Genomic DNA, 27752 nt, shown 5'->3' on the forward strand with positions numbered 1-27752 from the left:
CAAGTCCAAGTGCAAGCTCCACACTGCCAATTATCTGCTTCACTTGAAATAGTAGAACAGGATCCAAAATAGCTTTGTCACACAGCTCAGCACTGAATAACCCTGTACAAAGAACATGAATTAAAAATACCATAGAACAAATGCCACTGATCTGTGCCAGGTACAAGAAGTCTTGCTGTAAGAAAGACTTTAATTGCAATAACAAGTGATGAATGTTTATTTCCTGGAGCACTGCACCTCCAGATTATTGTACAGACATTAATTCAGCTTTTCTAACACCCGTGCTTAGGTTACTGAGAGGAGTCAGCTATTTTAGCAGGCTTTGTCTCCAGTGCCACATTCCTCCCACACACAGCAACCTATAGATACAAACCTTGAGATCCCTGTGCATTAATCCTTTGCTATGCAGAAACTCAACAGCTTCAGCAATCTGCAGAAAGATCTGCAGGCACTCTGTCCTTTCCCTCTCCTCTATGGCACATCTTCTGCTCATCCAGTCTTTCAGGTTCTCTTTCCGGCAGAGCTGCATCTGGATGTACAGATACACCTTTGGAGAGGTGGGTTTGACTTTTTCTGCAGTGTTTTTAGAAAGGTCCAGGCTTAAACTTGTTGGCCTTGGAGGAGAAACCGAGAGGGGACTTCCTGAAGCAGATTTCTTGTTATCAGATTCCTTTGTACTCTTCCCTTTATCCTCAGAAGGACTCTCATTATGTGAAGCATCAACTTTATCTTCCTTACTAGAAGCATTTCCACAGCCAGAATCCTCAAACACAATAGAGGAGGAGGTCCCTTCCTTCAGATGTACAACAGGAACAGCTGAAGAACAAATTTCCAAGGAGTGTCCCAGCTCATTACTGTTGATAGTACTGTCTTCTACATCACAGCCCGTAAGGACACTGTCCTGAAGGTTTAACAGTGGATCTTCTGAATGCTGCAAATCCCTGTTGTCTGTGTCAGAAAATTCCAGAGGAGAAAACTGACTTCCAGATGAATCTGACTGACCACAGGGTATCCCCACAGACCTCACCCTCTCTGATGAAGCTGCAGTAACTTCAATGTGTTCCTCTGTTGAAAATGGCTCTGTTCTGATCTTAAATGATGGGACATCCATCGGGCTGGGAGAACTGAGTGGCCAATCAGTGCTGGAAGACAAAGTTGAGAGATCAGAACTAGAGAAATTGTAGTAAATTCCAATCATTTCACTAGAAATGCACCCAGATTTTAATAACTGCTACCCCTGAGACCTGTGTCATACCACAACAGGGAATGACTGCCCAAGTGTGGGAATCACTAATAACCAGCATTTAGCATCTGTGTCTTAGCAAGGATGTTTTCTCATTGAGACAAAAGCGTTGATAAAGGAATATTTAACAAGCTCTACTGCCTGGATTCCCAATGTGCAATCAGGCTCATCTTCAGTTTGAAAAAATCCAGCCCTTTGGAACACGCATTGCAAGGACTATTTAAAGTGCCTTGGAAGAATTACAGCTGTGAAATGTTAATTTGATGCCTGAAATATAAAGGTTGCTGTATTCTAAAAACTGCGAGGCATGTTAAGAGGTTATTATGAAACCACCCAACAGCCTTGTATTAGGCCTTATTCTATAAATGCCAACATACACCCACTTTTTCCTCTCTCTTCACATTCTCTAACTCCTTCATCTAATTTTCCATTTTTAACCTACTTCTATCAAGCTTCACAAATCGTCACTGACTATCCCTCATGCATTTCTGCTGAAATAAATTCATTGAAGCCTTGGAGTACTGTATCAGGTCCATCTAACCCAAGACAATGAAGAGGAAGAAAGCAGTAGAAAGGAACAAAGAAGGCAGAGATGCCGAAGTTTGAAACTGAATCACAGCAGCAATGCTCCAACTTTCTAACCACCGAAAGATTCAGTTACACAAGTTCAACTAAGAACCACGTGATGTCTCCTAAGCTGAAAGAAGGACCTTAAAACAAGAGAGCCCACATAAACTGAGAGACACTGTGCAGAAGGGTGATTTATTTGTACTTTGTTCAATTGAAAATTTGACAGGCCAAGTTAACAACCATCTCTTTCCTACATAGTCTCTCCATCTTCCTGGATCCTCTACCAGTGTTCCAGCTCTCTTGACATACAATCTCAAATTCAATTGTTAAAAAGACCCCCACGAGTTACCTTTCATCTTTTAACCACTGCTCATCCATCTTCTCCTGCCATCTCTCAGGGGGAGCTTCCAGCCATGCGTTGAAATACCGAACAATTCCTGGATGCTCAAGCTTAGCCAAAGCCTTGACTTCCCTCATCACCTTTTCACGAGCCAGCTCTCTATGGTTTGGGGTGAGGAGAACAAGAAACACAGTCACAAAAAGCAACAGCACAACACAAAAATTTCTGCAAAGGAATTTAATCAAAGCTGGCCCAGTATACACCAGGCCAGCAGCATTGCTTTTCACGTAAAACCAAAAATATGTCTTAAATTCCCCAGAGTAACTCCTTTATCTCAGAAGTGTGGAGGAGCAGTATGTGCTCATAATGGGTCAATATTTAGTCTTCCCTTTTTCACATAATTATAGGCAGCAAAAACAAGAAGAAAAAGTTCATCTTCCTCTCAACTGTTCTCAAAGATAGAAAAAAAGATTACTAAACAGCAGTATTCTACAGGGATGTAGAAGACACTGACACAAAAGACAGCAACACCAGAGTACTTGTTTTTTAATTGCCAATAGGTAAGGAGATTGCATAAGGACTAGTTCTGTTCTGTGGACAGGAAAGCAGGCAGCCTCCTGTCCTACTGAAGGAATTTATCTCTCTTTATAAGACTGTAACTGGATCAAATAAAGTCTGAAGGTTTTATTTATGGCTTTGAATATGCTTGGAAATAGAATTTAGGCTACCTTAAATTTCTGAACAAAACCTTTAATCTTAAATAGTCATGCTTATTTAACACATTCAAAAAAACAGTAATTCTAGATTTCATAGCTTTACCCCCTCCCTCTTGCTGTTCTAACTTGAGATTTCCAGAAGCAGTGTCTCCCATCTCCCACTAAAAGGAAGTGCTGCAAGCTCTGGGTAGGGCAATTCAGCAGCATGGCTTGACCACCTATGACTGAGAGAAAAGGTAGGGGTTGTGGGACCAGAAAATTAAACAAAGGGGCAAATGGAGTCAAGAAAGTAGGTGAAGGAGAGAGAAAAGAAAGAGGAGGTGGAGTAGGAAAGGCAAGGAAAGGAAGGAGAGAAGCACATTAACAGCACTACAATAACTGGTCCTGCTAGCAGAGGCTCTATTCATCAAGGAAATCAAGGGAATCCCCACGGAGCAGCATCCTCACAAGATCTGCTATGCAAGTGTTTTAGCCAAGCAGGTCACCTCTGCTGGGATTGCATATGCCAAATTCCCTGTGCCAAAACTCAGACAGCCCCCCAATTAAAAAGTATGTCATTCATCCTAATGAAATATCTGGGAAACCAGTTCAGGAGCAGATGGTTCCGTGTAGGATGGGATCCCATCATTCATTCATTACTTCTGTGTCCCAGCAAACCCATTCATCACCTGTTGGGCAGTCGGATCCTTTTGATGGCATAGTTGCAGTCATCTACTTTATTTCTGGCTTCAAAAACCACTCCAAAACCTCCTCGACCCAGACACTGAATTGGTTCAAAATCTGTCAGATATCTGGGAACAGAGGGATGTAAGGGAGGGATAGAAGAAGGGACGGAGGATGGAGGGGGAAAATGAATTAGTATAGATAGAAAAATAAAGCCATTTATGACCATGACTGAAGTAGTTCTGCGCAGGCAAAACATGTTGAAGGACTTGAAGATTTTCTTCTTTTTCCCTCTCACCCACTGCGGCAGTCAGATGGCTCCCTATCTATGAAATGGCCAGTTGCTGATTACGTATTTATGCAGAGTCTATCACAGGCCAGCAGGATTCATTCTGCATGCACTGAACAACTGAAGAGGTTTTTCAGAATACCAGGTTGCTTGCCTACTGGATCAGGAGGATACAGCCCACGTTTCCATAGCTGAGTACTTTTGAAATCATGATTTGCCTTTAACCCTACCCCAAGTAACTGTTTCTGCAACCAGTCCTTCTAAACATCCCATCCAAAACATCACTGTTCCTAAATATCATTGCTTTTCTTACTCCTCCTCATTTTAAACACTCCAGTTTTTACTTTCATTGAGTTACAAATGTACAGGAAATGGTCACATTTACTCTGGAGCATAATGACACACCCCTATTAAGCCTTCTGTCTTAACCAACTCCTCTGTAAAACTAATAAAGGTTTTATTTCAAGTATAGATTGCTTATTCTGCAGAGTATATAAAATGTCATCTGTTTCCATCTGCAACCGCCTTTTTCTGCCTTACACCATAAACACAGGAACAGATGGAGTAAACACTGATTAAGACCTACAAGGATCAATCTCCCATTTTGCATATCAGCAAGAAGTATGAGAACAATATTTTTGATCACATATAGTCTGTTGACTCTCTGGAATTTCTGAGACTAATCATAACTGCAATAACCCGTGAGTAATGGGGTCACAGAGTCCTTTGTGCCAGTTACTGATTATCCTGCAAAGTCAGAGGACTGGGAGTTCCTAGGTAAGAACAGGTGAACACCTACTCCTTCTATCTCCAGATACTATTAGTAGCCACACTGATTAAACACCCTGTTCATGTTGTGTTGAACAGATCTCACCTTGACACATATCCAGAGTTCTTGGCATCACTCCAGCTGTTGTCTTTAATGTCTCCACCAGTGGGCTCATACTTACAATCAGTCTGACACTGTGTTTCAGACTCCTTCCGCAGCTAACAAGGGTTTCCAAAACAAGAACAAAACAAACAAATAAACAAAATCAGCTCCTTGAGTGTCTGAGACTGGTTTGTACCCTAGATCTGGCATTAAATAAATATCTCCAGACACGTCAGAAGCAGTCTAATCTGCTTGCTGAAGCAGTTAAGCAAATTGTATGCGGCAGCTGGCAGCCTTCACACACAGATTAAACAATAAATTTAGGCTTTTGATTTTGTGATCTCATTAGTTATTAACTTATTAATATTACTCATTGCAGACTCCAGACTGAAAGAAACAGCTAAAATAATATATTCTGTATTTGGTATTCAGAAAAAAATACTTACTCTGCTGTAAGGGTGGGGATGGAAGAGCTTGCGTACGATAAAAGTTGTGGCCACGATACAAAATACAATGGTGCCAACAATTTCTTTCCACCAGTGAAGCAGAAGAACAGGATCCTTTTTGCGAATGTTCTTGTAATTTGTGTCATCAAAAAATCGAACCGTGATCTGGTTGCTACGTTTATTTCTCTCCCTCTTGTAGTAGGGTAAGTAATAACCATTATCTGTGTATAAAACACACAAAGAGAACACAGATTTGCTTGTAGGTATCTACAAAACAATTCTGGCTTCTCATTAATAGGTCTCCTCAACAGACATGGGCTGTTTTTTTTTCCACACCCCATGACTTTAAATGGCACACAAGCAAATTCAGTTAATCAAGGCTGCAAACAGCAACTAGGTCTCCCTAGCTTTAAACGAGAATAGATTCCATATGGAAAACTTTTGATAACCATCCTGAGTCTCCAGTACTGTTAGTAAATTCTGAAAAAAGTAATTCCCAATTCCTCTCCAAACAACTCTCAGTGGCAATGGCAGCACACACAACAGCTCTGCAGTAGCAGTTCCTGGCACTTTGTTGTGCATTATGTGGCAATAATTGTACCTACATTGCAATCTGGAAATTCTAGTTTGGGCAATAATTTCCTATTTCATTAAATGTTAGAAAACTCCACATATTTAAGGTCAAACAAATGGTCATTTACTGAATTTCACAGGTAATAAATGGGTAAACCTGGCTATTTGAAACACTTCAAAGTTTGGAACTTCACCTACCATATGGGTACTGCAGCACTGACAGTGCTCCATTGCTGTATTCCTCATGAGAATACTTGTCATTGCTGAGACACTTATCAAACTCATCAGAGCCCACCAACACTGGAGTCCTGGAAGGGGAATCTAAGCATAGAAAAGACACAATTTTCCAAGCTCAATTGTCTGTAAAATTCTGTTCTCATATTAATTTAAAGAGAACTCCAATTGCATCATCTTACAAAATGCATCTTGGATCAGACCATGAGAAGCAAACTTCATAGAAGGAAACATTAAGAAAGGTACTTTAAGGTAACAGTTACTTAACAATTCCCCCCCTTGACAAGTCAATTCACTAATATTCACATCACTGCAAAAAACTTCCTCCTTTTGTTGAAAAATTTGATTGAGAAGATACAACATTTCATTATGAAAAAAGACCCTGTCAAATCCATCAGAAAAGAAAACAGACATTAAGCATTTAATTAGAAAAAAATAAACACTTAATAAAGCACAGAGAGAGCTCCTGAAGTAGTTTACAGCTGGAGGCATTAGACTAGTTTGAAACATACTGGAAATCAGAAAGATGTCCTGTCTTTTCTGAGCTAAGGTAATCAATGAAACTCTGAATTGTTACTTACGGATTAAAGGTTTCCATTTGATTTTGGGAAGAGGAATAATTGCATTATCGTTCCTGGATTCCAGAGCCTTTGGGTTGGTTGGGAATTTCTCAGAAATTCTGACTGATGATTGAAGATACAGCTGGCCCCTGAACATACCTAAGTAATAAACAAGGAAGCATATTAGTCTTTAGATTTGGTTCTCTTCACCCCTGGAAAAAAACTGCTTAGTCAAAATACATGGTTAAAAGCATTTCTGAAAATATTCCTTCATATTCTGAGAACTTGAGATACTGACTCTGATTGGTAAGCTGGATGAATTCAAGTAATATCTTCCCTCTGTTCTAGGAAAGCAAGTGTTCAGGACATCTCATTTTTACTGCTGGAGTGCTGGTGCTACAGGAAAATGCCAGAAATTTTTAAGAGCTACAAAGCAGTTTGGGATTTGCATAGGTAAGACCTCTTCCAAGCTTCCTACTCTGGTTAATGCTGCACAAAACAGCCATTACCAGGAAGGCTGGAACAACCTGGCTTCTTCCTGATGTTATTCTCTATCTGTTACTCTAACCACTAACTGGAAAGTTACAAGATGTAAGGACTTAGAGAAGAAGGCTAAGGCAAACCTAGTCTTAGAAAACCAAAGCACATTTGCCTCCCAGAGACAGACAGCTGAGGAGAAGGACCTTGAGCCACTCTATTTCAAATTGTCACAAACCATATCCAATGAATTCTGACAGCTGGATGAAAACTAAGCCATGAAAAATCTTATCTGAATTTTCTTCACAGTAAGTTACTGCAATCAGTGTACAAATTAATGGGCAATTAAACTGCCTTGTTAGCTGTAAACCTGTCCTTTCCAGTTTCAAGACTTTCAGTCATCTCCGCTGTACTGAAACTATAAAGCAGTGGACATTTCAGAACCAAAATGGAAAAGATTTATGGGTTTGAAATCTACCAGTACAAAAAGATCTGCTTTAGTACAACCTCAACAGAGGAATTAATAATGTGTACTGCAGAAAATGCTGCAGTTGGTGTCTCACCCAAATAGACACTGGATTCTGTGGCCCCTCTGGCAGCTTCCACAAGATCTTCTTCATCTTCCAGCACCTCATTATTTGCTGTGTAACTCGTGTCATCAAACAGACTGATTGGAATTACTTTGCCATCCTTAAGTAGCCATGCAGAAGCAATTGGAGTGCAAAACTGAAGGGGAGAGAGACAATTGGAAAATTAATGTTTTATTAACGAGCTATTAAATAAGAAAAATGGAAAACAATGTGCTTAAATTCCTTGTTTAAATTTTTGTAACAGATGCAGCAGCTCAAAGTCAGAACTTTAGTTTAAAAATTACAAGCAGATGTGTGCTCCTTTACAAAGACAGTGCCTGAAACCAAAGATGAAAGACATCTTCAAAACTTCTGCTTTTGTGGTATTTAATATTCTGTCTTTTTCCTTACCTGGTATTCCCATTCCAGATGTCCTCCTCGTCTGTTAAAAGCCATCACCTTCCAATCAGCCACCGAGACCTTTATCACTGTGTCTTTCATCATAGCTTCCTGCTCCTCCACATCTGAAATAATTTTTGTTTCTTCTTTGTTCACAGTTGATTTAAAATTGCTCTCAATGTATCCGGCTCTAGTTTCAATATCTGGGACATAGCGCAGCTCAAAGTGACCAACACTGAAATTCCACCTCAAAGAAAAAGAAAAAACCTTTGCAGAAACAACTTTTATATTCCAAGGTAGTCCCAAGTCCTCTGTGCAGAAGATTTCTAAAGTGAATTACCTATATTTGGCTCATATTTTCACAGTAAACTCTCAGACTGTCAAATGAACAAAACTGTACCAGGAGGGGAGTGCTAATCCAGAAGACAAACCAAACAAGCTGAGAAATGTTGCCCAACATGACGGGTGAACTGAGAAAAAAGCTGGTGAAGTAGGGCCAATGGCACTAAAGGTTTAGTGTATGAAGAGGGAAATTAAAATCATCAAGTACTACAGTTGAGTCTGCTTAATAGGAAAACATTCGGTAGCTCATGAAAGCAGTAAGTACAAAGCTTTTAGGAAGCAGCATTCTAAGATATATTTCTCTTCACTAATAAAGTGGATTTAATTGGAAACATGAGATTTTTCAAACTGAGAAAGGGAAAATGCTTCTTTTGTTTAATCCTGCATATAACGTAACACAGATCCCTTGACAGGTACTTCATGAAACCAGGACTGCTCATGTCCCATAGGTTAACACCAATAAAAGACAAGTGTATAATGAAATGTGTAAGCAGCACAGCTTTCTTGCACAGCAAAAAACTCTTCAATTCTTGTAAACCACCAAAGATACAGACAGGAAAAGCACGGCAAGTTTGTGTATTGGACAGCATGAAAGGGTAAATATTTCTTCAACAATATATTTGGGTACCCAAAGTTTCTTATCAGTCTGGCAACCACCAGGAGCCCAAACTGGCTCCTTAAAGAATTTACACCCTTATGGTAAAAGTTTGGCATATTTTATATACTCAGTCTATTTATTAAAAATGTTTCTTTCTCTGGATTAAAACCCCAGATGTATCCTATCCAATCCATGTCACCAGGATAGCATCTCTGTTTCTCACCACAAAGACAGGAGGATTCTGGTACACAAGACTAAATACTATGGTTTTGACATACCTCTCCTGGCTAATATCTGTCTCCAAGAAACACAGAATCCAACATTTATCCTCTCAGACATCTGATCTGTTAATCTCCTGAGTTCTCATTAGATTCTTTCTGATAGGCTACAAATTCACAACCTGTCACATCCTGCTGCAAACAGAAGAGGGAGCAGGGGAACAGGGAATAACTCGTTCTCCATTAAGTTGCTGGGCAGTTACTGTACCTATGTATAGAACCCAGCTTTTTAAGTCTGTATTTTATGAAGTGTGTTTGGGGCTTTTTTTCCAGTAGAATACATGTCTGTAATTTTACAAAAATCTTGATGTATTAAAACTTCAACGTGACAGCATTAGGAAAATCACAGATTGAATCAGTTTCTACAGCTTGGAAAGAACAGACCATCTACATTATGGAATGAACAACATAAATTTAGGAATGATTTAAAAGATCAACTTAAAATGAAAGCTTAAGACATCAAGTATAAACCCCCTCTCTCCCAGTGACAGTTACCATTAGTAGGTAAAGAACTTAAAAGCGAGTAGGTTTTAAGAAGACTTTTGAACTATCTCCTCTTGTACAAAAGCAACAGCTAGAACAAGCATTATAGTGCCATTTGCCTTGTGCACTAGAGCAGTGACAAACTCTTCTGAGGTGAGCAAGGACAAGGGAAGCGGCTGTCATTTGATTTCTGTCTTTTCTGTCTCACCATCTCTGTGGGACCATTCCTGAACAGTTCTCAGACTCACTTCTCATTGCCACTGCGTGGCCCCACAGCTCGGACGGTTTTCTGTGTTCGATGCAGCAGGAGGGTCTCCTCCTGCTCCGTCTCCTCGTCGTCCCAGCGGCGGCAGCCCACGGCTGAGCAGATGTACTTCACCTGCCGGACAAGGCAGACACTCACGTGTGCAACTTCAAAACAAATGTAATCAACAGCAATATTCAAAGCTAACAATCCTCACAGCCTGCTCTTGGCTCGAAGGCAATTCGGAACTAAGTGACTTTAGATGTTTGACTGGAGGGATGTTGAAAAGCCTGGTTTAAGAGATAACGGCTTTTCAGAACTAAAACTTTCAAAGGATTCTAGAAAGTTTACACGCTGTGGTATTTTAACTACCATTTGACTATATTTTGCATGTACTTCTAACAGAAAGAAATCTGAGCTCTCTCTTTTCCCACTATTTCTATGGACATCAAAAGAACATTCCTACAAGACCCACAGCATAATTCTGCTTTCATGTCATATTTGCCTCAGCATAACTATCAGCTTCAAATGAAGTACTATTGATTTATATAAAATATCACAAAGCCTTTCCCCTTTGCCTTGTCAGCTATTAAAAGGAAAAGAAAACCTTAATGAACTCTCACAGTCACACAGACTTGCCAACTGTCCCAATCTCAAACAGAATTTGCATTATATGGGCAATGACAGAGAGATGAAACTGCCCAAACTTTTAAGAAGGAAGAGTCAGGCACTATTTCCTCTAAGAAGCAGCTTTGCTACTGTGAGTATAAGCCAGGAATCAAAACAGAAATGAAAATTTCCTCTTCTGAGCACTGCAGGAGGAGGAGCCTACCGGTGCACAGAGCCCTCTGCTACCAGTCAGGAAATCAAAAGGAATTAATGAACTCTGGTTTGCTCTTTATCATTAGTGATGACTACACCAGACCATAGAAGTGTTCTGCATTAAAATGTATGGCGAAAATGAAAAAACACCCCGCCCTGATTTTGTTGAAAACAAACATTGGGAACTTTAAAGGTTTTTAACTGAATCTATTTCTTAACCTGTTTTAAAATGCAACAACGTTTCTGAACCAGTAAATGTCTGTTCGTCACTACACAAAGTATCTACAAACACTTCAATGTTATCTGACATTTAACTGAACTTTTACAAATGACTTTAAAATATAAGAACTTCTTCTGATAGTAACACACTGACAACAACTGAAAGTCCTTAACTTCTGCATATGTTGAATTTTTTCTTTTCTCATTAGTTCTGAAAAATCTGAAATTAGTTGTAAAAAAAGTGTCACCTAAAGCATTAATTGATACACAGTGAGCTGAACTGCAAAGTCTACTTCAAGCAGAGCCAGATGATAAAGCTGAACTCCTCTCCTACAGAAAGGGGTCATCCTTCTTATCCTCTCACTCAGCTCTGGTGACAAACCCCCTGCCGGTTCCTTGTGCTGGCTCTGACACTCCCCAGCCCCTTGCTACAGCTAACCCAGCACAAAACAAATCCAATAAAAAGTGAACAGTGCTCTTCTGGGCAAGCAAATGGTGAGACAAGGGTTAAAGCCAGCACAAGGGATAGAGCAGGAGCTCCTAGGCAGGAGGAGATTGCAGTGAGGGGCTCATCCATGCCACCCACTCCAGCCCACTGCATCTGCAGCCCAAGAAGCTCAGGTTCTGCCCCTTGGTGCCCTGCAGTTGTACACTTGAGGCTGCAGCACAGTTTAAACCTCAGGAGCTACATATTTGCTCGAAACACACAGACACAAAGCACCTTTTCAGGTTCTTACCTTCCCTGAATAGGAGCTCAGCCCATAGGTGGTCAAAGACTTTCCCCCAACTAAGACAACGTCCTCGCCGAATTTGTAGGATGACTCAAGAAGAGACTCAACCGTGAAAGGAACGGCTTCCATGCTCTCTCGATCCCGATCCCACTGGAAGAGGTCCCCATCCAAGGAAGGGATAATCATCTTATTTCCAAACACCTAAAATAATTGAAGGTTAGCTATGATTTAACCATAATTTTATCAAAACACACAGACCACAAATGGAAACAGAAATGCTGTATAAGCAAGTCCAGTGCATTATCCTCCAGTGTCCTAATGGTTCTGTATTTCAGAGTCCTATTTTTCAAAGTTATACTGAAGACAGAAAACTTCAGGCATTCAAATCAAATCCATATTTCACTATTCTTAGTTAAAAAACAGTTCAGTGTGTGACACTTCTTCAAAACATTTGAAAGCTCGATGAGTTGACAGGTTTCATCCAAAACTGCAGAAAATATGATGCGGGTTGAAGCATTCTCAAAGAGACAGGCACTGGTTAAAGTGCAAAGTAAAGTTTTGCAGATTACTTGTGATAGTTTCAAGATAGTGGAATTTTAAAAGAACAACTGAGGCTGTTTTCACAATTAATGACTATTCCAGAATATCCAACATCCAAATTTCTGTAAAGCAGAGGGAACAATTATCACTGAGATCAAAGCTCACATTTCACCTTTGCCTCTCCAGACAGTTAAATCTGACTTCTCCTCAGAATTTCTTATCTTTAAGCACACTGTTCCTTTAAAAATTGCCTGGCTTTTCCCTAAACACACAAGTAAAAAAAAAAAATTTTCACTGGATACAATATTTCATCCATTACACTGAGATTTTCACGGAGATCCTAGTTCGGAAGTATGAGTCATTGTCAACGAGTACTAAGGGACTTATTAAGAAACTCATTATCAGCATGATGGACCATAACTAATGCTGTGGAGCCACAGTGGCTGTGCCCATCAAGAACAGTGAGAAACTGTAATCCACATAATCTTAGCTTCTGAGGATATGGATTAACATGGGAGATTTTAGTGCGTTTTCAGAACCCCTATCCATTTGGGCAGTACCCTACAACATAATTACATTAAATTTGGATACTTGACACATTAGGAATTAAAGACTGCTTCTGGTACATGTGTATTAGCCACTTTGAAAAAAATATTCCTGCTCAGACTCCAAGGCAAGGCACAGATGTGTATTACAAAGTAATACAAAATATGCAGAAGGTTTCTGGTTGTTTTTATTTCTGGAGCCACTGTGAAGATCTGAAACCACATCTTCTGCATGATTCAAATTCCATACATCATGGCACTTTTTATTCCTCTAACTGGGTCACAGTCAAGCAAACAGCATTAAGCAAAGTTGGGATTCACCTAAACAGGGAAGGAGAGACAGATGTTGTAGATGTGTGCATGTCATGACTAATATCTCCTCTTACACTGTTCGACAGACCTCATTCAAACAGAAAATTCAAGTGAGTTACCCAACAATGCTGGTATTTAAGATCCCTAAAGGATCCAATACCAATGCTTTCCAGCTTTGAAAAGCCTCATGATGACAGACAATTAAAATAAAAACTCCTCTCAGGAGCACAATGTGTAATTGAAGAGATGATAAAAATAAACCCCTGAGATTAGCTGTGAAGCTCTTTACAAAGCAAAACTAGGTGTGTTCTTTCCCTCTCAGATATTTACCTTATGGCAATAAAGGCCAAACATCCTGGAAAAGACATTGCATGTGATACACAAATGTTGCATTATGGCCTCCTATTGGGGAGGAAAAATAAACACACACAGAGAAATAAACCAACAACAAAAAAAATATTCCAGTGTGGGGTGTCATTTGTAGAGATCACCTGATCGGTGGACAAATAAAGCAAATAAATAAGGTTTATATAAACATTTATATTCAAGAGCAACCTTGTGGTCTTGAGAAACAAAAGGCTGGGAAGATTTGGAAAAGAACTTTTTAAAACCAAAATGCCAGTGCCGAAGTTGCAGCTGTAACCATGGTGGAAGTACCTTGTTAAAACATTCAACACAGAGGAGTAATACCACAGAATATTTCTGTAATATATTCTTTCAGAAGCCCGTAATAATTCTGATGACAACTTTTCACCTGTGCAGCTGTTACTTTGCATTAACAAATCCTCTGAATGGATCTGCACATGATCCATATACATGCAAGTAGTGTGAAGGCCCATGCCAGTATGAGATGCTCTGCTACAAGGGTTGGAGACCACCCACGGTTTGTGAAGAAAAGAGACAGTGGTGTAAAGTGCCCAGGAATTGCTGCTGAGCAAGGAAGACTCTCTGTGGGCAACTGCAAGCTCTGGGAACAGCATGACACACATCACCTTAAGTGCCTGCCCTGTCCCAAAGCTCTTGCTCCAGGGCCTGAGTAGGAAATTTTCCACCAGCGAAACAACACACACACATTGGCCATTTCTAGGAACCACACCGAAATTTCCAAGATGCATGAAGCTGACTCAGCAACACAGACCTGTATACTCCCAATATATGGATCAAATCAGGTCATGGCTTTGAAAATTCCCTGACAGTGGGTCACTGCCTGCTTGACTGTTAAAACCTCAGTCCCCATAAGCTGCAGAGGACAGATGCCACTTGGTCAGCTCTGCTGATCACCTGTCCATGCTCCCAACCTTGAGGGCATCCACAGGAGCAGCACGTCCTGGGCGACATTGGGAGGGGAAAGCTGAGAAAAGACACAACTGCTGTCCATGAACACATCAGGAAAGGGAGCACAGGCAGCAGGAAGGGCTGCTGCAGTGAAGGACAATGCCAGAGTAGGAGTGCATAAGGTTAAACTGACCCTAAGTGCAAGTGAGACATTTGGGTTACTAACCATCACAAATGAGGTATTTCACTAGAGAAACAGAACAGGAAAAAAAATCACCTTATTTTAAGATGACTCTATCTATAAGTGAACTACATGACACGGTGCTGACAAGAGACAGCACCTGATTACCACGAAGGTCTTCTTTTAACAAAATAGCTGTATTTGAAGAATGGGGCGGGTATGCAAATGTGCCCCTCGCAGGTGCCCGCATACATGTGTAACAAAAGGCATTTGTGGCCACTTGTGGTGACATCTGTTTTCAAAAGAGCAGCTCACCCAGAGGCTTAGGAAGGTCATTAATAACAACAACTGTCTGAATTATGCAGCTCATTCTCTAGTACATCAGAAGCAGAAAAGGGACTTTCCTTGAAAGTACTAGCAACTAGCATCGGCATGCAGCTCAGGTAAAGGAATGACATCACCCTGTATCTCAAAAGCATTACCTCATCTCCTAATCCAAGGAGTGAGTCACCCAGGCAGTCAGCTGCAAATCTCTTGGCACAGAAAATGTAGGTTACCACGATGCACTTACACATTCCTCTGATCTGTCAACGTAAATAGCTATTTGTTCGGCTTCACTGGTCAGCAATATGGCACATAATTGTTAAGTGGCTCGTCTTTCAGGAGTAACACTTAAAAAAAGCCCCCACATTAACTATGGAGCCCTAAACGAGCCGCTGCTCTTTTGCTCATTAAGAGTTTGCAGCCCAAGTTCTCCATTGGCTCTGCGCGGGGTGCTGCAGCCCTATCAGCGGCGCGGGCTGCGCAATCTCCAGGCCGACGGGTGAGGTAATGCAGTTTCTAAAAAGCCTCCACAAAAAAGCAAAAAGGCATAACGATCCGGAATGGCATACGCTTCCAGGGAATTTGCTGTCTAGACTCTTTACTGGAAAGGAGGGCACCGTACGGCAGGTGCCACGGCAGGTTGATCGGCGCAGGAAGCCGCTGATTTATAGCGGTGGAGAGAAGAGAAAAAGAAAGGGAAAAATTGTGTAAACAGAGATCAAAACAAGCTGAAGTACTAAAGCTTCCAGGAGCTGTTTAACAGCAAGTGTGACATTCTATCCCGTTCCTAACACTCTTTATCATCTAAAGCAAAAATCAAGCTTGCTCACGTGCAGACACATCTGAGCCAAGTCTGGTGCCAAAACAGTCAATATTATTGTTTACAGATGGGCTGGACTATCTACTAACTCCAAGGAAATAACCAAGCACAAGTGAAATATTTTTCTTAAAATAGGATTTTATGTCTTTATGTTTTTCTAACACTTCTGCTTGTAGTTTTCAAACCTTACTGTTACTGTAAGATGCAAGAGCTTCATTCCAGTTACTAATTAACTAAGACCAACCTACATGATCTTAAATGATAAGGGTACCAGTTTTTTTTCTCTCTATAATTATCCCTACAATAGGATCACTGTAACAAACAGGATCAAAGCCAACATCAAGCACGCTCTTATAAAGCTACTTCTCACTGAGAACTATGTCTTTTAAGCCTCTTTAAAATTAATCTAGGCAACATATTAAAAGTCACATATGGCAGCTTTATTCTGAAGGATAGAAACAAGAGTCTGCACAAAGAAATCTGGGAAAGAGAAAAGCAAGCTGGTATGCTCCACATTAAAAAAAAACCAAACAAATTAAAAACACAAACCCACAGACAGTAACACAGGTATCTCCCTACTGTAAATGTTTACAGATTTTTCAGGTGATATAGATATATATATAGATACATGCACACACAATTTTTGAGATGTCCCTAGTTTGGGCTGGTCTGGAACTGATTTATTGTCTACTCTTTTTTGCTATGCATACAGGAAGGTTATCTGCACAGATCCACGGGTTTATGACTACCTTCCAATAGAAGAGGTTATTTCTCCTCTTCACCTTAGATTTCAGGATGCTGATTCATCTGTTTTGCCTCCAGCTACCTGCAGAAATCCTGAAGCACAGGGCACTACAAGGATGACAGTGTACTGTTACGAACAGGCAAACCCTAATCAAACAGCAGCACACTGGGATGAAGGGGCCAACCAGAGTGTTCGAACTTCTGCAAGGCCTACAACATCCCCACTTCCTTAAGAGAACAAAGACCCAGACATGAGTACAGTCTTTTGAAAAACAAAGGCTGTTGAGATATTCTACTGCCTAAAGCACTGCTAAAAGAGCAAAATATTCTTCAAAACATACAGTGCTGTTCAACCAGCCAGGAAAAAGAAAACTGACTGCAAAAGGGGAGTCCATGATTTACATCAGTAAAACAACCTGAGACATGTTCAAGGGCAATGAGGAAGCTGAGGCAGGAAATACCAACAGACAGGTTGTTGTCTAGAAAATTTTCCTTCCTGTGAGAACCATTACTTCTGATCTCAGCACTACACTTGTTTACAAAGTGCATACCTGTCCTGACCACCTCCTGTGCCTGTCTGAACATGCCCAAACCATTTTCAAGACCAGGACCGTGGGAAAGGCTGCACCTGGACATTGATAAGTCAGTATTTTATTGCGCTGTTTACAAAAGTGGGATTAGGTGGCCTTCCTCCTCTGCAGAGGTGAGAGCCAGCCTGTGCCAGGGTGGCACATCAGAGAAGCCATGGAAATAGGTTTTATCTCAGCTGGGGTGTGACAGCCTGAAAGAGCACACCAGGTCTGCACAGCAACAGTGAGCGGAGATGTTTCTCAAAGCTCAAGCTGATTTTTACCATCAAGCTGTATGGCTCACCCGGCAACAGTTCACAGCATCTATCAAGTGACCAAACCTGGTCCCTGACTCCTGCCTACATTAAGTACCTTATGACACAAGTTTGTTACAGTCTTCTCCTTCCACCATCCCCCATACTCCACAAGCTGGTAGTTTCTATTTCATTTTTCAAGTATACATGGAAAAAAGTAATAAATTCAACTTTCATGGGCCTGTATGAGTGTGTGAAGTGATACTATAACCCTGTGCCTGGATGAGTACTAGACAACTCATTTCAAAACTCCTTTCTTCTCTCTCTTCAAAGCAACACCTGCAACATCCTCCTGACAACTTTTAATAAAAGACTAGAGCTGGTATCTCTCTCATGATTCTACACTTCAGATCTTAAAATCTGATCGGGTGTAAGTGCCAGGGTCCCAACAAAACTGTCTTTTACACAGTGTCAAAAACCAACAGATGACAGCAGCACAGCAGCTTCAGACTTAGACTCCCCAACATCAGGGGCACAGTACCTTGTTCAGCTTGAGTCTGCCCTTAAAAGAATTATTCCTACTCTGCCCTCCCCTGAAGGGCCATACAGGGAATCTGAGGAACTGCAGTGTGTTAACTAGACCACCCCAGCTTCAAAAGAGATCAGGACCCAACCCAATACTGTTTGCTGTGCAATCAAACAGACCCTTCCTCCGAAGACAAGCAAACTGAAATACCACCATTACTTTAATCATAGTCAAACAAGACTTGGGGTTTTGAGATACAGAGATGCCAGCCTGCTCTGCTGCCATGGTAACAGACTTTTAAAAACTGTTCTCCTTAATAATAATAAAAAACCCCAACTGCACGGTGCTTTAAGAAAGACTTTATTTTGACATTATTCCATCCCCCTCTTTTACATGGTAAGTTTTATTAATAAGACTGCAAGTCTTCTGAAACTTAAGAGCAGTGCTTTCTGAGACAAACTGGTGCTGCTGCTACTGAGCCCATCACTGAGCTCCTTGAAACTAACAGCACATAAGGGAGTGGATTAGTGGAAAAAAAAAATTATCCAAAGCCTTGCCTCTCCAGAAACAGACCCTACACAGAAGCTCATCAGCCACCATGGCAAAATTTGTACTTGTAGAGGAAGAACCCCACACTGAAGCAGGGGAAGAGTGAGAGGAGTCCTCCCCTGAGGAGGAAGAAGTGACAATGTGTGATAAACTTACTGCAGTCCCTGCTCCCCATCCCCCTACGCCACTCTGGGGGTGGAGGGAGAGAAAATCAGGGTGAAGTTCAGGAGGAAGGGAGGGGTGGGAGGAAGGTGTTCTTCAGATTTGGTTTTATTTCTCCTTATCCTCCTCTGGTTTGATTTGTAATAAAACTGGTTTCCCTGATTTGAGTTTGCTTTGCCTGTGATGGTGCCTCTCCCTGCCCTCATCTTGACCCACGAGCCTTTTCAATATATTTTCTCCGCCCTGCCCAGATGAGGAGGGGAGTCACAGAGTGGCTCTGGTGGGCACCTGGCATCCATGCATGGGCAATAGCAGAAGCTCGTGGCACTTCAGGAGACCAGGATTCCAACTGATCTCTGCTGGACCCTGTGTTTCTTCCCCTGGCCCTGCATGGACAGGATGCTTTTGCAGATAAGGACACAGAGTCCACATGAAAAATTACAGTTACAGAGCAACTCCTATAGGAAAAGAGCCCAATACAGGAGGAGGACAGAACACAGCAAATCACAGTCTCCTCTTTCAAGGGTGCAAAGAAAGAGTGCACAAAACATGCAGCGAGTCTGACAAAGATTAACAGTTACCTCCTTATGGAACACACAGTCCAGAAGAAATTCGGAAATTAGATGTCAGTGGCTGTGCTGCTAGAGGAATGATTTGCTAAACTGTCTAAAATGCTTAACCCTTGAAATGGGCCCTTCTTTATACAGATAAAGATATAGGCTGGAAGTTTAAAAAGGCTCTAAAGCAGAATAAATTACTTTTTTGTGTATTGGGCAACTGAACTCCAACTACAAGTTATACATTATCTGAAACTGGTATTTGCCTAGGTACTAGAGGTGATCCATTTTAGTATCTGTAAACATCAGAACTGCTAAACAGCCAATACAAAACATGCAGTGGGCCATATGCAATTAGATTACAAGCTCTCTGCCTGCCCTTATCTCGACCCAGGAGGTGTAGGGTCCAGACAAAACCTGCAAGAAATGGCTGAGGGAGCTGGGGTTATGTAGCCTGGAAATAAAGGAGGCTCAGGGAAGACCTTATTGCTCTCTACAACTACCTGACTGGTTTTAACCAGGTGGGAAGAGTCAATCTCTTTACCCAAGAAGCAAACAATAGGACAAGGAATGGCCTCAAGCTCCATCAGGAAACGTTTAGATTGGCTACAAGGAAAGCTTTCTTCACTGAAAAGGTGGTCAGGCATTGGAACAGGCTGCTCAGGGCAGTGGTGGAGTCACCATCCCTGGGCAGATGTAAAAGCCTTGTGGATGTGCCACTTAAGGATGTGGTTTAGTGGTGGCTTGGGAGTGTAGGGGTAACACTTGGACTCTGTAATCTTAGACGTCTATCCCAACCTAAACCATTCTGTTATTCTACTATAAAGAGAACTAAAAAACAGAGACAATGGGATGGTAAAAAGCGTTTCCAATAGTTGGAGCATTTTGCTATGGCTGTGAGCATGAGATTGAAAGCTGGTCATAAACAAAGCGACTCTGAGAAACTTTCCTGGCTTTGTTCAAGGCAGAGCATCACCTGAGGACTGGTGCTGAGAGCTTTGGTATCATACAAGCCGCAATATCCTGTTCTATAGCTGCCCATGTGCCCCCTAACAGAAGTTGTCATCCCTGAAACATCCTTAAAGCACAGTGAAAGGACACCTGTCAGCACTTCCTCAGGGCTTTATTGGTGCTAACTACAAGTGTCAGCAAGGCAGCCACCGAGCTGCAGCTACAGGAAGTCTTTTGGGTTTTTTAATTGAACAAGACACTGAACTAAGATGACTGAAGATGTGCAGTTTCGATAAATACGTAACACCACTCGCCTAAGCAACAGCCCTACTTGTGATGATGGTATGATGAGATACACTAATACTAATCACACTAATACCAGCTCAGCTCAGGCATCCCTCAGCAATTCCCCTTGTCCTCAAGTTCACCACTTCCCACTAAAAGAACTGGTTGCGTTTCCTAGAAAAGCACAGCTTCCAGCTATCAGGGTACTTTAAAACAATTAGTCTTTTGCTGATGGCATTTTGTCCACTAAACAACATTAGAAGTTTATTTTCAGGAGAATTGTAAATTATATATTTTCGTTTCACCAAGAAAGCAGCAAAAATCTGTACTCAGAAATACACAGGTCTCTCCCTAGTGAAGTCTCCCAAGGCTGTCACCTCTTCATGCCCACATGTGTGTGTTTCCAGCAACAGAATTGAAAAGAACCACTTGTGCCACGAGGAATCCTAACACATCCATGTAGTTAGAGTAGTCACATCCATTCTCTTCCTACAAAACACAGGCTCTGCTCCCCTTGAAAGCCCTAATAAGCCTTCTCTGCCTCAATTGCAATTAGAATTTATCTTCCTTTGAAGTACAATTCTGGACACTCACTTCTTATTCATTATGAGCTTTTCCAGGACCATTTAAGACACTAATCTATCTCTCTCTCTTTACCCACAGGCAACACAGAATCACATTTCCTTCCCCTGCAGTGGAATGGAGATGGCAGCTGATAACCTGTCACGGGATCTCTTAGTACACAGTTTTCTCAGTTTTAAACTGGTCATCTCCAACCTTCAACAGCAAAACTACTGTTATCAATCCCCATATCTTGTATTTCATTTAGCACAGTTTAATTTTATGTCTATTATAGAAAACCTGTACAACTGAGAATCAGCTGATGCGCCAGTCTTTCTCTACAGGAATGACACCTCCAACTATCTAAGCATCTGGTGGTTCTACATGTCTCAGTAGTACACAAAAATAAAGGTCACTGCAGGACAGTAGAAAACTCTTTCAGATAACTACAATTATACCAGTTTACTACAAGGAAATATTTTTTCCCCAGATTAGTCACCTCCATAACCAGACCACCGATTTACACTCTGCCTGCTTGAACAGAGTGGCAATACAGTGCTTTACGTCTGCTCATAGCTGGAAAGTAATTTTACAATGTGAATAGATTTTTAAAAAAATTTATTCTTTGTTGAGTTAAACGGTCCTTTAAAAAACTTTGGACACACTCAAACGCCTCAGAGAACCAACCTGCTATTCTCTGGATATGAAAGTCTGACCCTACTGCGAGCTGCCTGGATGGAGCACACAGACTCTTCCAAGTGCTAAGCAGGAAAGATTGTTTCTGTTGCTGGGATGTCCCATTCCAGATGTTTTAAGATGCACACAAGATGAAAATTACCAACAGCGAGCTAGACAGAGCCATTCATTTTTAAGCAGAATTCAGAACAAAGACATTTTCTCGGAATGTTTGTGTAGTTTGAAACAAACCTCCTTTTTGTTTGGCCAGTGAGTGTTAGCAGAGTCAGAACAGTTTTATGCAGGATTAATATAAATTCCTAATATTCATCACTGCATTTAACAGCTGCTATAATAACCTTTTAAGTGAAAATACTCAGGTGTTTGATGGTCTTAAGTGTTCCCCACCCATATCCAAGACAAACACTATCAGCTTTTCCTTGGATGATATTTACAGACAGTGACTCACCTGAAAAATAACCATAGTAGAAAGCCATGAACCAAACAAACACCTAATTTTTATTCAAACTAATAAAATGCTGCTGCAGGGGTGCCCTAAGTGGTGGGTGAGACTTTCCTATTTCTTTCAAAGAGGCTGTTAAATTATTTATCCTCTCTGAACCTCTGGGAGGGCACATAACAGAATTCACAATTCAAGCCCCTCAAAGGGCATTTTGACCTCTTGCCTTCCCCTGACCCATTTCAGTGTGGATTTTGCATTTTCTTCTATTCCAGAGTGTAAGAGGTCAAAAGATGGGAATTGCTGAGTTCCTTCCTGTGTTCCCAAAGCAACTCAAGGCAGATTTTGGCTCTGCTCTGGCTTGTGTGGGTACAGAAGTTGCCTTATCCAAAGTGCAGGAAAGTGCAGGCAAGTCAGTACCTCAAAGTGAGTCCCAGGTGTCTGGACACTTCACAGCAGAATTCTGTATGTCTTTTGGGAAAGCAAAGCACCGAAAATTTGGAAGGGTTTATGATGCAGATAAAGGGAAGGAAAAAGAAAGAAGATACATTCATACTGTGCATTAAATCCAGTCACTAGTGGAGTTTTCTGATATTTCAAAATCCTTTCCCATCTCACTGCTCTAAGCAAAAAAGGACCAATCTGCTAAAAGTCTCTACGGGTTTGCTTCACCAACAATGCAGTGAGTTTTCAGGTGACTTCAGTATAAAACTTCTTCACCTCTCCATATTTCTCTGAGGAAAAAGGTAATACTAGGCTATTCCATAAAAATACTCCAGTTCTATGTCTATTAAAAAGATGACGCAGGTATCTAAGTTTGTAGAAAAGTTAATTTTATGTGGCTATCATGTTAAAAGATTAAGCTATATTTTTATATATACACACATACACACAATACAAAAGTCATGAGAGTCTTTATTGGAATAAGGATGTTGACAGATTTGGTGACATGGCATAATCCAATTATTCCATTTTTCCAGGATACGGTGGTATGTTTACTCTGACTGCTATAAATGTCAGCCTTCTGGGATGAAACTGATTTTGTCCCATGATCTTCAATGTCTCAAATAAGGAAATAAGATGCTTACTTAGGGATTAGTCTGTAACAGCCCAATCCCGAGCATACCAGGTACTTTTATCGAGTCCATCCCAGTGTAGCCTCTGCCCAGAGCACTGAAACAACTCTGACTGGTGCCCATTAAGTGATTTAGTATAACGCTATGCAGGTAAAAGAATGCATCATCCTCATCAGTAAATGATGTGCTATGGACCATTCCCACTGCTTCAGAAGCAGTTCTCCACCTTCAGTATAATTAAGCATCATTATTTCAACAGGCTGATTCTCCCAAAAGTATTCTTTTCTAAGTAGGGACAACGCATTAATTACAAACCCAAATTTTAAAGAGCAAAGTGTTATTATTAAAATTAAGCTCCATTTTAGAACAGTTGTGATTCAATGACTTTACTGTGAACTTCGTCAGGCAATCTTTACATGCAGGTAACAAGAAAACTTGAAGTTGTAACCATATAGCTTTTATAGAGAAGGGTTTTCCATTTTAAAACAATGGATGGGGAAACAGAGTTTTTAAATTCCCATGCACAAGCCCAAACTGCAGAGCCAACTTTTCAGCATTGGCATCCTGACCATGATTTGTTTATGTTGGAGCTTAGAGCCAAGGAAAGAATTTTAGCATTTTAGTTACCCAGACACACAATTAGTACTTCAGCAGCCTTTCCGTTCTAATTGATCTGTTCACATGACAAATGATGAACATCTCACTTGTCAGTGTCTTAAGCAGTAGTTTCAAGATCTGAAGTGTTTGACAGAGCTGCTGGAACATTTGAAATTTCACTGCCTCACTTTCCTAATTAACACACGAGCTCCAGACAGCCAGGTTGACATTTTACAGTTAGGCAATGGAAGTTAACTACAGTTCTGTTAAACACTGAAAGTTTGAAGATCTAATGTCTATTCTTAAAAGGCACTTGGAAATTAAATTCATGCTTTTGCACCAGGACCTGGAACTACAGTTCATTATACTCACACTTGAGAAAGTTAAAAAAACGCTCATCAAAACAATTAAGACCCAGCAGCACACACTTGCCTTGCTCTGAAAGAACACAAATCTTTATCACTGCAAGTGTAACACAGAAAGTTTCTCATCTGCCATTTCTCTCACAAGATGTAATTTAACAGCTTACATAATGTTACTGTTTTATAATGAATATTGTGGTTGCTAGCACAGAAACCTTTGTTACCTCAAAAATGTTGGAAGAGAAAGGAAAAGCCTCAAGACTTAGTTTGAGAAAATAAAACAGGTCACATGCCCACATCAGTATTTTGACCCAAACCAGAATTTTCCCAGCAATTTTAATGAGGTGAATTACTCACTTAAATAATATCTAGATTCACTGCATGAAGTCTTTCAGCTGATTACTGACAGCAGATTAAACATTTAAATATTTAAATGCAGTTTATTCAGAGTGTTCATCACTTTTCATCATGTTTCTTGTTAAATTCTGTCTTATCTTAACAGCATTTGTTTACATGACAGTAAGTCTAAAAAGGCCCATATTCATAACGCTTAACAGCTTCTAAAAGGCCAAAATGACGTTTTCCTTCCAAAATTAGTTATCTCATAGGCTCTGCATCTTAACTGCCAAAAACCCTCAGTGTCTTTGGCCACAGCTGTAGAAATGAAACCATTTGAAAGCCCATCTGAAAGTCCAACTTCTTCTATCCATAATAAACATGTGGTGGTGTGACCACCACAACCTACTGAGTTGTCACAGAAGGGAATTAAATATCACATGGACAAACTACAATTTTTGTTGTCTAAACCCCAACCTTTCATTTCTACAGTCATACCACATTGAAAAAATATCAAAACTCTGGACAGACCAGTTGAGTGACAAAATCTTCATCTGCAAAAAAACAACTTCTGTAGTTGGAAATGCTTTAATTCCCAAAACCTTTAAAAATCTGGGCTTGTGACTAAACTTGTAATGAAGAAAATAAAAAGTTTATATTCAAATGTGTGCTTTTCATAACTGGTGGTTCTATTTTCATTTAGCCATCAGAAACTATTTGCAGCAACAGGTACCAGACCAGTATTTTAAGTATCTAGTATTGAAACCTTTGTGAAGGATCACACTATCACTGACACCTTCCACCTAACAGAGCTCTTTACAGTTCTCTCCATAGCTTCTGTATTCTTTCCAATTCTGCTCTTAAATATATTTTGGGGGGGGGGAGGAATTTTTCTTTCCTACAGTGTTTCTTCTAAACCACAAAAATACACCTGAACAAATCTCAAAAAGCTGCATCCACAAATAAAATTCTCTCTCAGAAACAAAGGAACATGAGTTAGCATTCACATTTCTTCTGCAACCTGAGATACTCATTAGCAGCTCTCACACTACCACAGCAACAAACCAACTCTTTCCTTAGAATTCTTTACACCAAAACAGAGGTTATGTCCATAGACAGCAACAAAGAAACACAAGCAAGAAAGTCATGCAGTTTGAATAATCCTGAACTCAACTTTCATTCTCTGATGCTCATTGTGCAAAAGCATGATGCAGGACTGGTCATCAAATCCAACCATCCCTGACAGGGAAGGACGGTGTACTTCTGTGGTGTGTTATCGCCACAAATTACCTCTTTGGCGGTGTTTTTATTCCTCCTAATCCTAAGAGAGAATGAGTTGGAGAACTCCCCAGTGCAGGAAAAGACAAAAAAGGAAAAAAACTTCATTTTAATTTTTAGCCTAGGTTTATTGAAACTGATGGTGACCAATAGCACCAAACAAGAACTTGAACTCGAGATTTTCTTCTTCTTACAGTTCATCAGCAAGAAGTGATGCAACCCTTTACCACTCAGTACTTCAGGGTGACCTTCAGCACTCTGTTTAATTGCTAACACATTCTGTTTCACAGGCAGCCTGCTTATCTAGTATAAAACACCCAAAACAATCCTTTGTTCATTTATTAAGTCACAAGGACTTTTGCTTTTCTTGAGGGAAAAAAAAAAGCCAGTACTTGCCAAGACATAGTCTAGTAATACAAAGCAGATGATCCTTTCATTTGCTTGAAATTACAAGTAACTTGTTTTCAATCAGCAAGTACATACAATTTCCCAACTCAGTTACATCATCTGGTTTGATAGTTATCAAATACATCAATCCCAAGGCTAAAATGCTGACACACTCCAGTTTGAAATGGCAACATGATGTAAGCACTCAAAAAAAAAAAAAAAAAAAAAAAGTTTGAGAATAGTACTGACAAAGTTTTGTAGGTGTTTGCTCCATTACTGAACATCTACCAACACAGAGGAATCTGCATTCATTTTATTACAGACAACTCCATTTTTAAAGATTTAGTCAGGAAAAAAATTAAGCCTTACCTCTGGTTTACTGAGGCTGGATGACACAAGAGAACCTGATCCCACATCCAGATCCCACTGTTTTCTCCCACTGTTTTCTGGATCCAGAGCAGCAATTCGTCCATCCAAAGTGCTGATAATGACCAGAGATCTGCAAGTTGGAAACATTCACAGTCAAAAGTACAGCAGGATGGACTTCACCTATTAGCTGCCTTTTATATTTAGTAAAATACAACTCCAACCCTTAAGTCTCTCTCTTATATTCTGCAGAACAGCAATTCAACTGGGTAGCTCTACTCAGACCAACAACAGAGTAGAAGACCTGAAGTCTCTGGCTGGATGTCATAAACTGATTTCCATGTTGTAAGACACTTTCAGAGTTCAGATTCAGGGGAAGGCAATTGACTTTTTGCTCGCACATGCAGATGTTACCACTACAACACTGAATGAGATAATCTTTTTTGAGATATTTATACAAACAGTATGGATCCCACTTCTTCCAGTCCCCTCCAAACTGATCGTTAATACATCCCTTCAAAACAACCTAAACCCGAAACTATTAACCCAGCCAATCGGGACGTAAGAAATATTACGTTGCAACTAAGTTTTCAATGACTTTGGATGAAACTCCTGGGATATTTTGTAAGTCTCTGAATAAAACAAGTCCCTCCAAAGGCATACACAGGGCACTAGAAACAACCTCCAACACCTGCAGACCACAAAGCAAGGAAACTGGGTTTTGCAGCTTAGGCTTTAAGTAGCCTGATGTCTGGGGACACAGGGCCATGGCAAGCTGGCTGCTGATTTCTACAGTGCCTGAAGCGCCTCAATTTCAGTAAATCTTGTTTCTTACAGAGCTGTACAAGTAGAATAAACATTTCTGGTTGGGCTAGAGCTCCAGCATTAAAATAAACAAACAAATAAAATAAACAACACATCAGAGACAAAGCACTGACAAGGCATTTCTGAAGGGCCTTTTTTTTTTTTCCTTGAAGATTGTTTCTCTCTGACCTGAAAAAGCTGGGATTGTGTTGTCAGTTTGGCTTGCAGCAGCTCACCGATCTTCAAAGGCAGAGGGAGTAGAACTTGAATCACTTTACAGGCTGCTTGCACTGAGGGGGGTTGAATCTAGTGACCCAGAAGGACCTTTATAGTGACTGGTTTCAATGAGAATAAGGAACTGTGCAAATAAACTGGTGGGGAGATTAACCAGTTTCAGGTGAAGGTGAAAGGGCAGGGGGCTGGTAATGCACACACACACATGTATATTAATTTACTTTAAATAATAAGGGACAATAAATTATTGTGTAGAACTCAAGCCAAATATATCCACTTGTCCAAAGTTAACAGTGTAGTAACATGGAGGAAAGGATGGGGTTATTAGTTTGCTTTAAGGAGGGAAAAACTGAAA

At 40.5% G+C, this 27752-nt stretch overlaps 1 protein-coding gene across 1 annotated transcript in view; it reads right to left on the bottom strand.

Moving 5' to 3' along the window:
- Nucleotides 1-27752, bottom strand: part of EIF2AK3 (eukaryotic translation initiation factor 2 alpha kinase 3) — a 42508-nt gene that overhangs the window by 8875 nt on the left and 5881 nt on the right. Inside the window, exons 2-13 of the mRNA XM_042053122.1 lie at nt 26363-26492; nt 11674-11868; nt 9900-10030; nt 7963-8197; nt 7546-7708; nt 6527-6664; nt 5910-6032; nt 5139-5359; nt 4696-4808; nt 3538-3660; nt 2163-2312; nt 374-1142 (exon numbers count right to left, since the gene is read on the bottom strand). Coding sequence (XP_041909056.1) covers nt 374-1142; nt 2163-2312; nt 3538-3660; nt 4696-4808; nt 5139-5359; nt 5910-6032; nt 6527-6664; nt 7546-7708; nt 7963-8197; nt 9900-10030; nt 11674-11868; nt 26363-26492 — 2491 coding nt within the window. The remainder of the gene's footprint in view (nt 1-373; nt 1143-2162; nt 2313-3537; nt 3661-4695; nt 4809-5138; nt 5360-5909; nt 6033-6526; nt 6665-7545; nt 7709-7962; nt 8198-9899; nt 10031-11673; nt 11869-26362; nt 26493-27752) is intronic.

This window comes from Corvus kubaryi, unplaced genomic scaffold (assembly GCF_017639235.1).
Source record: "Corvus kubaryi isolate FWS band 111438036 unplaced genomic scaffold, C.kubaryi_AGA036_p1.0 split1-131, whole genome shotgun sequence".
Lineage (NCBI taxonomy): Eukaryota > Metazoa > Chordata > Aves > Passeriformes > Corvidae > Corvus > Corvus kubaryi.